This window comes from Rhinopithecus bieti, unplaced genomic scaffold (assembly GCF_001698545.2).
Source record: "Rhinopithecus bieti isolate Rb0 unplaced genomic scaffold, ASM169854v2 scaffold_48089, whole genome shotgun sequence".
NCBI classification, from domain to species: domain Eukaryota; kingdom Metazoa; phylum Chordata; class Mammalia; order Primates; family Cercopithecidae; genus Rhinopithecus; species Rhinopithecus bieti.
In genome coordinates this window covers 1,404,557-1,418,866 of record NW_016819479.1, presented here as the reverse complement: position 1 = coordinate 1,418,866, position 14,310 = coordinate 1,404,557, and the positions used below count along the sequence as shown (strand labels likewise).

General features: G+C 38.4%; 1 protein-coding gene across 5 annotated transcripts in view; it reads left to right on the top strand.

Annotated features, from left to right (window-relative positions):
- SATB2 (SATB homeobox 2) overlaps positions 1-14,310 on the top strand; it is a 200,480-nt gene that overhangs the window by 3,578 nt on the left and 182,592 nt on the right. Inside the window, exons 1-3 of one of the 5 annotated variants that reach the window (XM_017858985.1) lie at positions 24-1,452; positions 1,736-1,845; positions 2,013-2,240. In XM_017858985.1, the coding sequence (XP_017714474.1) occupies positions 1,376-1,452; positions 1,736-1,845; positions 2,013-2,240 (415 nt within the window). In that variant the 5' untranslated portion in view covers positions 24-1,375. Of the gene's footprint in view, positions 1-17; positions 1,851-2,012; positions 2,241-14,310 lie in introns of those variants that run through there. The other 4 variants (XM_017858990.1, XM_017858986.1, XM_017858988.1 and 1 more) reach the window with 4 other exon arrangements.

The window sequence follows — 14,310 nt, the reverse complement described above, 5'->3', positions numbered from 1 at the left end:
TTCCCCTACCCCACCCCAAATTATTATTTTGAAGGCGCTAGATCTGGGGACCGAAAGGGGGAGGGGGAGAAATCGGAAACCGAGGACAACCCAAAAGGACTCACTTTGCCTGATGACTCAACGCAACTAATAATCATCTCCCTCTCAGTGTGTCTCTCTTTGCGGCTTGTCAGTGAGTCCGGCTCTGGCTGCTGGCAGAGGCGGCCGAGAGGGGAGAGGCTGGAGGTGACAGCTTGGGCGGCCGCCGCGTTTCCTCCCGCGCGCGGTCCCGGGTCCCTGCGTCTTCTCGGCTCTTGGTGTCACCGGTCCCACCGCTCTGGCCGCGCCTCCTCGCGAGCTAGCTGCCCTGCCAACCGGCAGCCCCGGCCCGGCGCCGCTGCCTCCAGGTTCTCAGCCCTTTCTCTCCCGAACGGGTCTCCTTCCCGAAGGTGTGAAAAGGCTCTTTCAGCCTCCTTCTCTTCCCCCCTCCTCCGCCGTCCCCTCCCCCGCTCGCTCGGGTGTCCCTTTGGAGGAGTCCTTTCCTTCTCCTCCTCCTCCCCCTCCTCCCTCCCCCCATCATCATCATAACAACCATCTCCGCACCAGAAGAAGACACCCTGACCCAGGACCTTAAACGTTAGGACCTGGGGAAGAGGGAAAGGGAAGGAGTAAAGAGAGAGAAGACTAGGAGAACACCGCAAAGCCAAGCACCAGAAACTTTCCACCCTGGATTCTCTACTTTTGCTCCATGGACAGAGCGCCAGCCAGCCAAGTTTCAGACAGACCGTGAGCAGTAAGTACGCAGGGCGAGGGCTCCCGCGCTGCGCTCGTGAGTTCGGGGAAGCCCAGGGCCAATGAAGTTCCCTCCCCGCCGCTCTCGGCCTCTCGGACCGCGGAGTCGGGGAATGCAGGCGGAACCCTCGTCCGCAGCCCTCCTGCTCGGTGTCTTCATCTCGCATCCTTCCTTTCACCTCCCCCTGCCACCTCCACCTAGTCTCCTTGACCCGTGGCGCCGACGCTGCTCGCGCAGCGAGAGCGCCCACCAGGATTCCCAGCGCGCACGCAGTACGGTGCCGGGGTCCTGCTTCTTGCGGGTGTCAGTGACAAAGCGAGCGCCGTTTCATCAGGTGTTTCCCCTCCTTCCCTGCCCCCCCCCCCAATCCAGGGGTGTTGAGACCTGCGGCTTCCGTGGGGAGCGCACTGCCAACCTAGTGACCCAGAGGAAAACTTTCTGGAGTGATGTTAAAATTGGGGCGGATGAAGGCTGCTCTTGCACTAAGAATTAAAATGCTTTTTGCTTTTGTGTTTTCTATTGAAGAGCTTTAAAAAAGCACTCGGAATCAGATGAAGATAAGAACGCTCCAAAATAATAACGATTGTAGCGCCCGCCTTTGTGATGGAGGTTATTCTGATAAATACCTCCAAGTGTTTTCGGATGCTTATTAATGTGGAATTAGGGTTGATTTTATGCAGGTGTGTGCTTACCTCAGGACTTGCTCCGTATAGGTAAAAGGCGGGTTTTATTCAAGGGGTTCTTTCGCCCGGCCTTTTGCTCCTGCCTTGCTATTCACAGCGCATTTACCGGGTGGTTAATTCGGTTATGGATTTGAGCACAGCCCCCACTCCCTTCCCATGTGGGTGGAACGTCTTTTTATGAAGTTCACTTATTCCACAACCCTGACCCCGGGACGGACTAGGCTGTCGCACCCAGGAACGGTTTATGCCAACCCCGTCCCAATGAATGGACCACTTCTAGGCTCCCCTGGGTGCCAACCCCGGCCGCGACCCCGAGGGCTGACTTCTGGGGAGCTGCGACTGGGCAGAGGCGCCGAACCGAGGCGCTGGGCTTCCTGGGGGCCTCGCAGTGTAAGGTTGGGACCGGCTTCCCGGCTTGGGCCCCTCGGGCAGCGTGGGAGGAAGTTTGTGTGGCTGTGGTGCAGCGCTCTGCCACTGGCCTGAACGTCTATCACGTGTGTGAGCGGTTTTCCCTCTTTTTTCTCCCTCCCCCTTTCCTCCCCCCACCCCCTCCCTAGGTCCCTGTGCGTTTTATTGCGACCTGCCGGTGGGAACTTTGTCTCCGAGTCGGAGCAGCATGGAGCGGCGGAGCGAGAGCCCGTGTCTGCGGGACAGCCCCGACCGGCGGAGCGGCAGCCCGGACGTCAAGGGGCCTCCCCCGGTGAAGGTGGCCCGGCTGGAGCAGAACGGCAGCCCCATGGGAGCCCGCGGGAGGCCCAACGGCGCCGTGGCCAAGGCCGTGGGAGGTAACAGCCCGAAGCAGGGAGGCGCGCAGCCCGCGGCCCAGTGATAATGGCCTGGGTGTCAGGGTTCAGGTTGATTAGGCGCTGTCGCGGTGTAGGATTACAGGAAGTGAATTCCAGGTTGCCAAATAATGCCCCCGTCGCCTCTCATCTGCAACTGGTAGCTTCATCTTGAGTTAAAACAAGAAAGTGGTTTTTACCCAGAGGGTGGCATTTTTTGGGCATTTTGCCACTGTGTGCTGAGGTGTTGGCAGGTTTATGTCACAGCCAGCTAACTGTTTCTAGATTTTCCTAGAGAGCTTTTTAGTGATTTAACTCTTTTGCCTTGCCTCAGAGTGTCTGTTGTAGGGATGAAGTTCACGTGCGTTCGCTTTTAGGGAATAAAATAGTTGTTAATGCTCAGGCGAGTACAGGGACAAGGAGAGTTGATGTTACTTTGTAGTGAGGACAGTGCTTCAAGACAGATGAGTAACAACTGGGAATATTTCCTGCCACGTGAAATGTGGGAAATAAAGAATCACCATGAATCCATCAGGCCCTTAGAAGCTTAAATGCTGCAGTTGTCTATAGTTTAGTCATATGCATTTGTAACTTTGTTATAGGACAACAGATAAAAATAGGAAAGTAGCCTTATCAACTACATGCAGTTTCCCCTCCCAAGAATTTAGTAATCATTTTATTTAAAGAAAATCTTTTGTAGTTTTTACTACTTAAGCAACTACTTTCTTTTAAAGTGGTCAGGAAAAGCAATCATACAAAATAAAGATATGGGAGAAATTTAAACATTGAAATATTTTGGAGTTTGTATGCCGTTTGCTTAGTTGTCTTTTACATGTAAAATCCACAATTCTACATGGCATGCAGGTTTTCTGTGTGTTTGGGATAAATCAGTAGTTTAATTTTTTTTTTTCTAATGTTTTTTCTCTAATAATTTCAACAATAGCCCATTTAATATAATTATATTAACTTGCCTTAAATGATATAAAACCTTGGCAAACCTTAATGATAAGCTCCTACCCCCTTGTTATAAGAGTCTATTTTGTATGTATTTCAAAATAGTTACTTACCTCTAAAAATGTTCATTTCACTTTAAAGAGTTAAACACATATGTTTTATAAAATCGTAGTTTTTTCTTTTACTTATTTTCTGTTTATATTTCTTCATGGTAAATACTCAGGATGGTTTGTCTCAGTTTTTCCTATTAATCATCTCACTTGAGATGCATTCATCCTTTCAATGTTGTAAGTTAAAAAATTTGGTGATGGATCCTTTTTGGGACTTGAAAATATACTTTATTGAGGCAAAAGAAAACTTAACAGTTCTGTGACCCACTTTTAAAAAGAGAGGTTTATTAATTTGTCCTGATACTGGAGCAAATAATGTCAGGCTTTTGGCATAATCATTTAATATATGCATATAAGAAATAAAAATTCATAGAGAGTATGATGGTACCAATTATGAGGTATGCTAAGTGCTCAAAATGTTTGAAAAAGTTCTGGAAATCCTTGGAGACAGTGTGTTCCAAAGTGGCCTTTGTGGACAGAAAAGGCTTGGACTTAAAATTTTGGTATCTTTCTGAAGATCTAATAAAATTCACTAAATTGAAAGGAGTCTGTAAACATTTTAGAATGTAATTGTTAATAATTGTGCTTCCCTAAAACAAGTTTTTTTCCCCCCCTCCTTCTGTATCATGTTGAACTATGAAAGTGCCTCGCTCTGTTGACCAGGGATACATTTAGTGTTAGTGATTGCTTTTCAAATTTTCTGAGAATATAGTTCACATTTGATCCATTATATGTTTAATATAAACTAAAATTATTATCTTGGTGAAGAATAATAGATTTGTTTCAACCAGCTGCCTTAGACACTTTCTCTTAATCAACTTAATTTAGTAATAGCAGAGGTCTTATTAGCTGCTTCCCAAGTTGAAAATAAAAATGACATTATTTTGTCTCAATACATATCGTTTATAATACGTGATAGTAAAGTGGTTAAAATTGTTTAGTGGAATTTAAATTTTTTAAAAAAGAAAGATTTTACTCTATATAGCATAATTATAAAGAGATTAATTTAGACAACTTTAGAATATAACAACTTAGAAGATAAGATTTTGATAGTACAAAGGTTTCTAATTGAATGTTAACAAAATTATTTTCTTTTAAAAATAAGGGAGATCAAGTTAATTGGTTGTCTAATCAAATAGCAATTTATCTTACTGTTTTTGATAAGCAGTGAGGTAAATATATTTTAAATATATTTCTGAATGCATTGATTGCAATAGTAAATTCTGCTATTATTCCACTTATTTAGGTAGAGGGAATTTACTGTGTTTTCGATGAGAACTAAGTATTCATAAAAAAGGGGCATTATTTTAGTGTCTGAATTTAAATAGTAGAGAGGGTAGATACACTGTCACTAGTCTTTAAGGTTGTGTTTTAACAGGGGACTTAAAAGTGTGTTGTTTACTATGTGGTTAACTTTAGAAGACTCTATTAAAAACTAGATCAGTTTTGCTTTGTCTTTCCAACACTTTCTAGGATATTTTGCTCTTATCTGAGCAGTGTGTTTTAAAGCATGTATGTAATAAAATGTAAGTGCTCAGATGTGTATGTCAGTCAGCTTTTATAGAAGGTCCTTAGGAAAAAAAAAAGGCTAATATCTCTTTAAAAAACATATGAAGGCTAGGAGAGAGTTTAGAGCTAGCAAGAGCACGATGGTGTTGACAGCTTTATATCCCTGCTGGGTAACATTCACTTACTAGAATTGGCGTCCCCTCTCAGCTGGTAATTCACTCCATAAGGATTTTGAAAAAGGATGATTAATGGTGAGGAAATTTATATTTGTGAAATTGTTGATTAAAACTTACAGATCTATTTGAAGATTAGGAAAAGAAGAGATTATTAAGGATGATGAAAATAAAAATCAGATGATCCTTTTTACCACTATTAGCATAAGTACCTAAAATGTTCTGTTGTATGGAATGCTTGCTTCAGCCATGCAACTTACAGCATAAAATGAAAGTGATGCCAATCAAGTTACCAGAGGAAGCAAGGCATTCTGCTTTTTTCCTGGACTGCTGAAAGGTGCTGGCCAGTTGTGCTTTAATAGCAATAAATTGTTGTGCTTCATTCATTGTTAACACAAGCATTTTCGTTTTTTAATGTTTGGCTTAAAGAAGAACTTTCAGACAGCTTTATTTAAACTGAATGAACAGTGCTTGAATATACCAGATGGTGTATTTGCTGATAGGAGGCATTAAACATCAGAAATCTTTTTGATACTTTTCATTTTCCCATGAATTTTATGATTTTTTTGGTGTTAAATGTTCTAGATTTTAGGGAAAATATTTAAACATTGAAAATATCTTTTAGAGAGATTTGCTTTTATTTTTTTGAAAAAAACTTGCTTATTTCTGAAAATAATTTATGTTTTATAAATAACAATGTAATTTGGTTGGCATACTGTCTGTGGAAGTTATCTTATAACTAGTCTACCTGAAGTAGACCTGTTTGTGCTACCAGGCAGCCCTTTCAAGAACATAACTGTCTTGTTGCAAAGGGAAAAAAATCATTATGAAGTACACACTGATGTATTCAAATAGGGAAGCAAATGTGATCAAGATTGTTAGTCAGGGCCTCATTTAAAACTGAACATTGTCTACAACAACAGTTAGTTTAATTGTCTACATGTGGAACACTTCCTTTTAGATGAAAAGAAATGCAGTTCGGGTCAGGTGTAGTTACCGTATCAGTGACAGTAGAGAGACATTTAACTTTTTGAAAGGAGTGCAGATATGACAGTATAGATAGGTGTATATTGAGATTATATACTACTTAAAAATTTAGAAATATATTGTTAACATGGGCAAAATGGAGAAAACTCCATTTCCAAGGATGAATATCATAATACTTGTAGGAAGTACTCATTACTTCAAAAGAGAAAAGATTGTATTTTCCCCTCCCACTCCCCCCCCCTTTTTTTTTTTTTTTAGGTTTTAAGATCTTTTAAATAGAATGAACTTAAGCTTTGGGGTCATCCAACAATCTAGCATGTCCTCTGTAGTTTTGCTGAGGTAGAAAAATAACTCTTCTCTAAAGTGTTTTTAGTTCTTGGCCTGTTATTAAAATAAAGATATACTTGGTTAAAAAAATATATGCAATGGAACATACACATTAAACAGAACATAGGGTATCCGCCCCTCAAAGTCCTGAGCATAATTTGATGTTTCAAGTAATTTTGGAAGCCTTATGTTCCATCAGCAGAAACCCACTGACCATTGTATACTCAAGATCATCTGTAGTGTAGTGTGTGTGTGTGTGTGTGTGTGTGTGTGTGTGTGTGTGAACTACACAGATGTCCCTTAAGGCATCTGTTTTTTAACCCCTGTAGAAAATAAGCAATATCATCCTTTCCCAGAGGGTTGTAACCAGCAAAGTCTGTACATATGAGATATCCTGTTTGAATTCTTCTTTTCTTTCTTGAATTTTGTTTTAACCAATCTGTCTCTGTAGAGAGGGGAAAACAGACTAATCATCATTTATTAGATAGCTAAGAATATGAATTTGAGTCATTTTAAGTATATGGAAATCAGTTTTATTCTAGGCAAGACTACAATAATTATTTGGTATATCTGGCAAAGTAATAAGCAGTCAAGTTTGGTAATTATAATTTAAAACCCTTATTTTCTTTCTTTTAAAAGTATAGAATTAGCATATATGTATATATTTAAAAAGACATGTTAAATTTACAGGGCTAGATGAATTACAAATAGTATTATTTTCTTGGGTTATACTTATCTTTTAAAGCTTTTTAGGTTTCTGTTGGAATAAAATTTCTCACCATTAAAATGTTTCTTATGACTAAGAATCCCACATTAGGTGTGTAAAATATGTACATAGTTTGTTTCATTTCAGAAAGCCAGACTTTATCCTACATAGCATGTAAATTAATAAAGAATTCTTTATATTCTTTTATCGGTAGGCTTTTAAAAAACCTATATAACTAATATATGGTAACATAGTAATTTTTACTATCTTTCTTACATGAATACTTAGATACAATGGCATTTTGGAACATATTTAAAGATGGAGCATTTGACAAAAGTTGTATGTGTAACAGTTTGTCAGTGAAAAGTGACAAGTGGGAAATGACAAATGAAATGTTGGCATCATCACTCTTTATTTTGATAAAAATGTCTCAATTTGCAGTGATATAATACTGTTTCATATTATTTCATGAGTTGTGTGAGAATGCATAAGGGGAATTTAGATTTTGTGAACGAAAAATTAGCAGCCCAAACTCTCTTTTCAGAAGCTTTGGCAGCAAGTTCCCCGTCTCCCCCACTCCCCAAGAATAAGAACAGCAGTGAAATGTTGGATCTAACCCATACATTTTAACTCATTATTTTTTGGGAAAAAAAAAGAGAAATAACCTAAAACGGTTTCAAGTAGGAGACCTTTATGCTTAGCTCAAAAAAATGAAAAAAAGAGTTTGCCTTTTAGTTTCTATTCTTTTCTTTGTGGCAATTTTTAAATGAATGATTTGCCTCTACTGACTTTGATTGTATGGGTCTTTTTTCACTTCCAATCAACACTGCTCTCCATCATTAACTTAGGGTGCCAGTAAGGAGAGCTGTGAATTCCTGTTATTTTAAAATGCAATAGAGGTTTTGAAAATGTCTGTGGTAAAAATGGATTTTTATATACAAAAGATTCATCATCCTACTACTGAAATGTAATGTGATAAATATTTCAAAGTCAAAGTAGCTGCCCCGGGTGGAACTGAGGTATGACTAAAACAAAAACCAATTGAGGACTTACAGAGTTGGAAAAATGCACAGTTGTAGCCACTATAGTGTGCTATTTTCCGTTCCTCTTTATTGTTAGCAATTAACCAAACATTATTTTTCTTCTTTTACGTAGAAACAAGCCCCGTAAGCATAACATGCTATAGTGTTTTTGTAAAAATGTTCCATGGTGGAGTTTTCCGAATTATGGAACTCTAGCTATATATATTTGTTTCAATTAACAGAATTATTTTGCTTCTTAATAGCAAGTGATTTAAGAATTGTGGTAAAATCAGTATAATTAAGTGGCACTGAAAGGCTACATCAGAAATTGCATTCTACAACTTGCGTATCTTTTGCTGCTCAATTAAAAGTTTTACTTATTTTAGATTTTTAAAAAACTAGATGAAAAGACATAATATGGAACAAGTGTGCTTTAGATATATAATTATGACAACAGGATTTATGGCATGCATTTTTCCCCCTTTTAATTGATGTCCTTTAACTTAAGTGGATGTTATGGTTATTAGTTTGACACATGCCTAAAATGCAGATCAAAGCATTAATAGAAATTTTGAGTATTTGAAACTTGCAATAAAGTTATCAGCAAACTATGTCAGTCTTATAGTAAGCATATTCTTTATTAATGGTTATGACATATAGGACAGGAAAACCTTCTGGGGAAATGTGTTTCAATTTTAGTTGCTCCTGGTACTATTACTCATTAATAGCATGTGGGCAAATTCAGTTCTGCTCTTATCTAGTAGCCTTATCATTGGAATGGAGTTCTGTCGTAGCACAGTTGGTTATTAAACTGTAAAATAACAGCAAAGATCAAAAAAGGGGAAGCACTGCAAGCTACCATTTATCAAAAGGGATCTATTTCAAACCAGGGTAACTGGTGCCCACTGATGGTTGCACAGTTACTGAAATGTGCACAGCAGCTCAGTGTCTTTCTTTTGTTTATTTGACTGAAGACTTACACAGATATTTATGTATATAATACATAAAATAAGAGACTCTAGTTAGAGCAAATGCTTTCCAAAGTACTAAGATCTGACAGAGGTGATTTGCAGGTATTTGTTGTAGAAACAGCTTGAATTTCATCATGTTAACCACATATATCTTCTTCCTTCTTTAAAAAATACCTTTTACTTGTTTTTGCATTTGGCTGGAAAGCAAGTATATCGGTTCTTTCATAACTGATTGTGACTGATTTTTTTTTTTAAACACAAGAAAATATTTTCTTTGCAAAGAGAGCAAATTTGATGGAATACCATGCCCAAGCTTCCTAGGAAAGGCCCAAAGGCCCAAAGGCATAAAGTAAAATAACTGTATTTTAGGTTTCCCAATTATGTCCTATATTAAAATTGAGTACTTTTATTGCATTTGTTTCAGTTATTATTACATATAAGGAAAGGCAGCATTGATATATTTAATAGCTTACTGAGAAGATGCATTCATATCAAAACACTTGAAATAGCAATAGCATTTTGAAATATTATTTTTTGGGGTTAACAGAATAAGAACTTTCTTTTGTCATAATCCAAAGATGCTAACAGAGCAGCATGATAAATGTCTCTTTAAGTGTCGTAGTAAAAGAAAATGGCTTGTCTTCTGAGGCAGTGGAGAGTTTATGTTGTTTTGGACCCATTTCCCAAGCAGTGATCGAAAACAGATTACAATAACAATTATACAGTCAGAAGATGCAATATCCATTTCTGCTTTAATTGAGTGAAAGAATAATAAAACATCATTAAGAAAATGAGGTGGACCTGTCACACAATGTACAAATTTTAGTCTTGGAGAAGATGCAGAAAACTGAAGTGCTTTTGCTTACTTTGTTGTGTTTATTAGCTAAAATCTGTTTTGGGGAGAGACCATTTGGCTCTCATTCTTCCCTGAGAAGTTCAGAGAGGAGCCCATGGGAAGTGGTTGCCCAGGAGACATTACAAATGACCATTGACTTTGTCTTCATACACAATTTGACCAGGAAAATCCCATTTTCTTAAATTCTACCTGAGGTGGAACTACTCTCCCCCTCCTTTTTTTGTCTCTGTAAATGGAAATCAGAAGTAATGAATGTTCCTCTTGTTACAAAGCCCAGCCTAGTAAGAGTTAGGTGTGGTTCCTAGGCCTGCTGTTCTTCCTCTTCCCAAAGTCCAAACCAGGCTGAAGGGGAGAGAGAGAGTGGAGGCCGAATAGTGAGCACCCTCATTTCTTCTCGGCACACATGGGAGTAACCTGAGTTGCTCTGTGGTCACATCACCTGAGGTGTACTCACTTGACTGTCATCCGAAATGCAGAGGCTTTTGCTTCGACCTGCAATCCTCTGAATCATGAAATCGATGTCCTTCACGTTGCTGAGACTCCAGATCTCATTCCACAGAGCTACGCTTTCAGCAACTCCGAATGAACTGCCAGGCAGCAGCCAAGAATCAGGCTCGTTTCCCCTCATTCTGAGCTGTGTTTGTTACTCTATTCATAGAAACTGTGAGCTCCTGAAGAAACCTAGGTGGTGATGGTGGAGTTCACCCGGGAACCCTGGCTTAGGGTGGGGATACCTGAGGTGGGGATAACTCGGGTTACCCCCCGTGTGTGGTGGGGATACTAAAACTACAAATAATGTCGGCCATCAGAGTAGTCGGAGCTCCAGGTTTTACTCAGTTGACAGACTTAGAGGGGAATATTTCTTTCATCTGTCCCTGAGTTTCTTGGGTTTAATATTTAAAAACCTTCCTGAGGTGACAAAATGAAAGAAACAAGATAAGCAGTACATCCTCCTGATGGAGGTCTCATAATTTCCGAACGCTCCCAAGCATTTATCATCCCTTTTACAGTGGGATGTATATCAAACAGCCCCAAAAAAGCTTTTTTAAAAAAGTTTTTTAATCCATAGAGTCTAGTTAATAGCGCCTTCATTAAAATGCTTTTGTCAGCAAAGGGTTTTCAGTTTGAACATTTACATAACCTAACAGTGTTGATGAAGACCATGAGCTTTAAGGGTCTATTAGTGGTTCCGTTTCTTCTGGACTTTATAATTTAAACCTAAACATTAATTCTGGGTGGAACTTGGCATAATGTCTTTTGCCTTGGAGGGAATTTTGTTGTACAATTAAAAGAAAGTGTTTTGGTTTTTTTTTTTTTTTTTTATACGATCACCTTCTCCATGTCCCTCTTCCGCAAGTAAACAGCAATTAAATAGTCAAGGTTTTGAAAGGGCTTCTTTAGTTTAAAAAAAAGAGTGGTTATTTTAGGTGAATTTAACAATTTTCCATTAGTTCACATTGCAAACTAGTGCTTTGGTATTAACAAGGAAGTTCTGTGAGGCTGATAATGCAGTGGAAATATTTTTCTTTTCTGTCTCTCTCCTCTGTATACAAGAAAGCCCTGTAGTAAAATTTCTTAATAAAACCATTTTGCATGACAGTTGAAACTTATAAATCAGTTGCTGCTATTCTTCATTAGAAGCTGAGAGACAAACACTTTTAAATTTTGTCACCTGTAATTGTAACATTGACTAGAAAGAAAGAAATTGGAATCTTAAGTCATTATGTGACTGAAAGTATTATTTTGGAAAATAAACTGTGATCCTTAATATGATCTTTTTGATGTATTAATACTATGTTAAAGTTGAGTTATTGTAGTAATCTAATTATATGTTAAGTGGGAAATTAGAAAGCACTAAAGAAACCTTGAATGATAAATTGTCTTCATCTGAAAACCAGAAGGTATTCAGAATGTGAGTGAAGGTGCCTGTCAGGAGAGAAGCATTCCTAGAGGCTCCATTCAGACAAGATGTTGTCCTTTAGATTTGGGAAATGTGGTATTAGAACACCCCAGACCCTTCAGTATCGAGGGAGTATAAGAAGAGCAAATTGTTCTCTGAATAGGAAGTTATTACACTTTTAATACCCAGGTAAAGCCACTTTACAAGGGTAAATAAGGTGATCCTGACTTTTTTCCTTCTCAAATGAATCTCTAGGTAATATTCAGCAAAACTACCTCTATTTACAGCCTCATTCATATGGCAAGTTTGAGCCTTAAGCACGTTTTTACAGCTAACTTATAAACTCCCCCAAAACTGGGGCTTACCATTGAAAGTCGGCCAACACTGTTACAAATGGTCATTAGTTCCCAAGAAACTTTGAGGAGAAAAAGAACTGTAGGAAAATGCCATGGCTTTAGTAAGAACCGTTTTGTTTCATGTGTATTTTTGCCGCCATGGCAGAACTGGGGGCTGACATGCATGTTCAGGATTGATACTGAACATTCTCCTGTGGAAATGTATAGGATTCTAATTAGTGCAGGGTCAGAGCATAAATGTACCTCTTTTTTCACACTGTTCCAAGTGGTTAGTGGGAAACAAGCTGCAAAGTAATTCCCTTGGCCCCCCAATAAAAAGATTTATAGCAAAATAATTCTCAGCTCCATAATGGGACTGTTGTAGGTTTGTGTTTGATATTTGTAGGACTGAAATACAGTCCATGTACCCAAACTAAGCATTTATTGTAAACAAGTTAACTGCCAAGAGCTTATATTCTGTCAAACATAATTATATTGAAGATTGATGTATAGCTTGAAAGTGAGTTTGAGGGAGACAGTTCTTTTTAACCAAGGCAGGCTTCTCAGATGCAGCTCTCTTCTTCCTTTGCTAGAATGACACGGTAAAGCCATCTCTCGCCGCCAGCCTCTCATATATAGAATAAACACAGGCTTGCTCTTTGAAAACATAGCTGTTTGTCGATCCTATTTGTGTTAACAAAATAAATGAACTTATATTCATAGAAACTGTCATGTATAGTTTCTTCTATCATCTCCATCTAGATCTAGCAGTGATGGTGCCAAGATAAAATAGCAGCTCTTACCTCTTGGGTGATACTGAAGTTCACTCACAAACTTAAACGTATACTGTTAAGTTAACCCCAGATGAAATTCTTTTCTCCTTCAATATGGAGTTTGAAATAATGTTTGACTTGTGTTTCTGTTATTTTGTATTGGACTTGTCGGAATAGAACTGTTTTGAAACTGGCCTTCTAGGGGAAGGGGGACAACACCAATACCTTTATTTCGTGGCTCAGAAATTATATTTTATGCTTAAATAATTTACGAACCAAGGACTCTAGGGAAAATGAAATCTTTTTGAGATTAAGGTGTTCATACCTGGAATTACTCCCCATTTAAAATGCTGCAGTAGTCTACCAGGGTTTTTCTTTGAGGAAAGTAGAATCTTACATTTTATTTAGGGTAAATATTTCTCACTTTTTTGTCCAGGAGACAAATCACTTTAGGCTTTGATAACACTTCTCAAAGGCAGTAAAAAGTGGAATAACTCTTTCTTTGGCTGGGTGATAGCCTTTGGATAAACATATTCAGGATGAACCTAAGGTTTCCAGGAGATTTGTATGCAGAGACTTAAATAGTCTCTTTCATTTTTAAAATATTAATTTTAATATTTTATTTTGGAAATTATATGAATTATAAAGAGGATATATTAGAATCATAAAGTAAAAAAAATACTAGTTTTCTCTGTTCTGTTTTTCTGATTAATTTCTATAAATTACACAGGCACTACATATATACTTAAAATATTTTGTCTGGGAAGTATTCCATCAGACCCTGGTTTCCCTGGTCTGTAGGCTGGGTTTTATTAAGTTGATCTGAGTCACAATAATAATATCCTATGTATTGCAAACCAGAGGTCTCAGTCATATCCCCTAAGGGGACTGGAGAATATACACTATGATTTTGACTTTCTTGCTCTTTCTCCCTCCTGTTTTTTTCTCTTTTTCCTTTCAGTGTTAGCCCTTTCACCAGTTTGGTTATTATTGCTCCTTGATGGATGCATTTGTTGAATATAAGAATGAGAGTGGCTTTTAATGGCTGGGAAATGAAGGTGGTAGTTGCCTGTCTGCTTAAGCTCGGCTTTGTGAAATCTGCATTCATTGCACAGTGTTACTTTCTACACATCTATTAAATATCCATAAATGTTTTGCTGTTTGAACTCTAAACATAGACAGTAGGATTTTCTTTTTGTGAGGGAGAAAGCCTTTTATTTTTTTGCTATAAAAACTTTACTTTTCAGTTTTTTATTTGATAAAAATCTCTCCATTCTAGTATGATTTCCTTTGAGACTCTGCACCAGTGTTTGATCTCAATTTTTAATAATTTTTGTGAGTTAAACTCCCCAAAGAAAACATGCTTGTGCTATGAAATATTCCCACTAGAAATCCGGGTAGTCTTGTCTTATTGAGAGCTGAACACTTGATTCCTTTATTAATTCCTTTC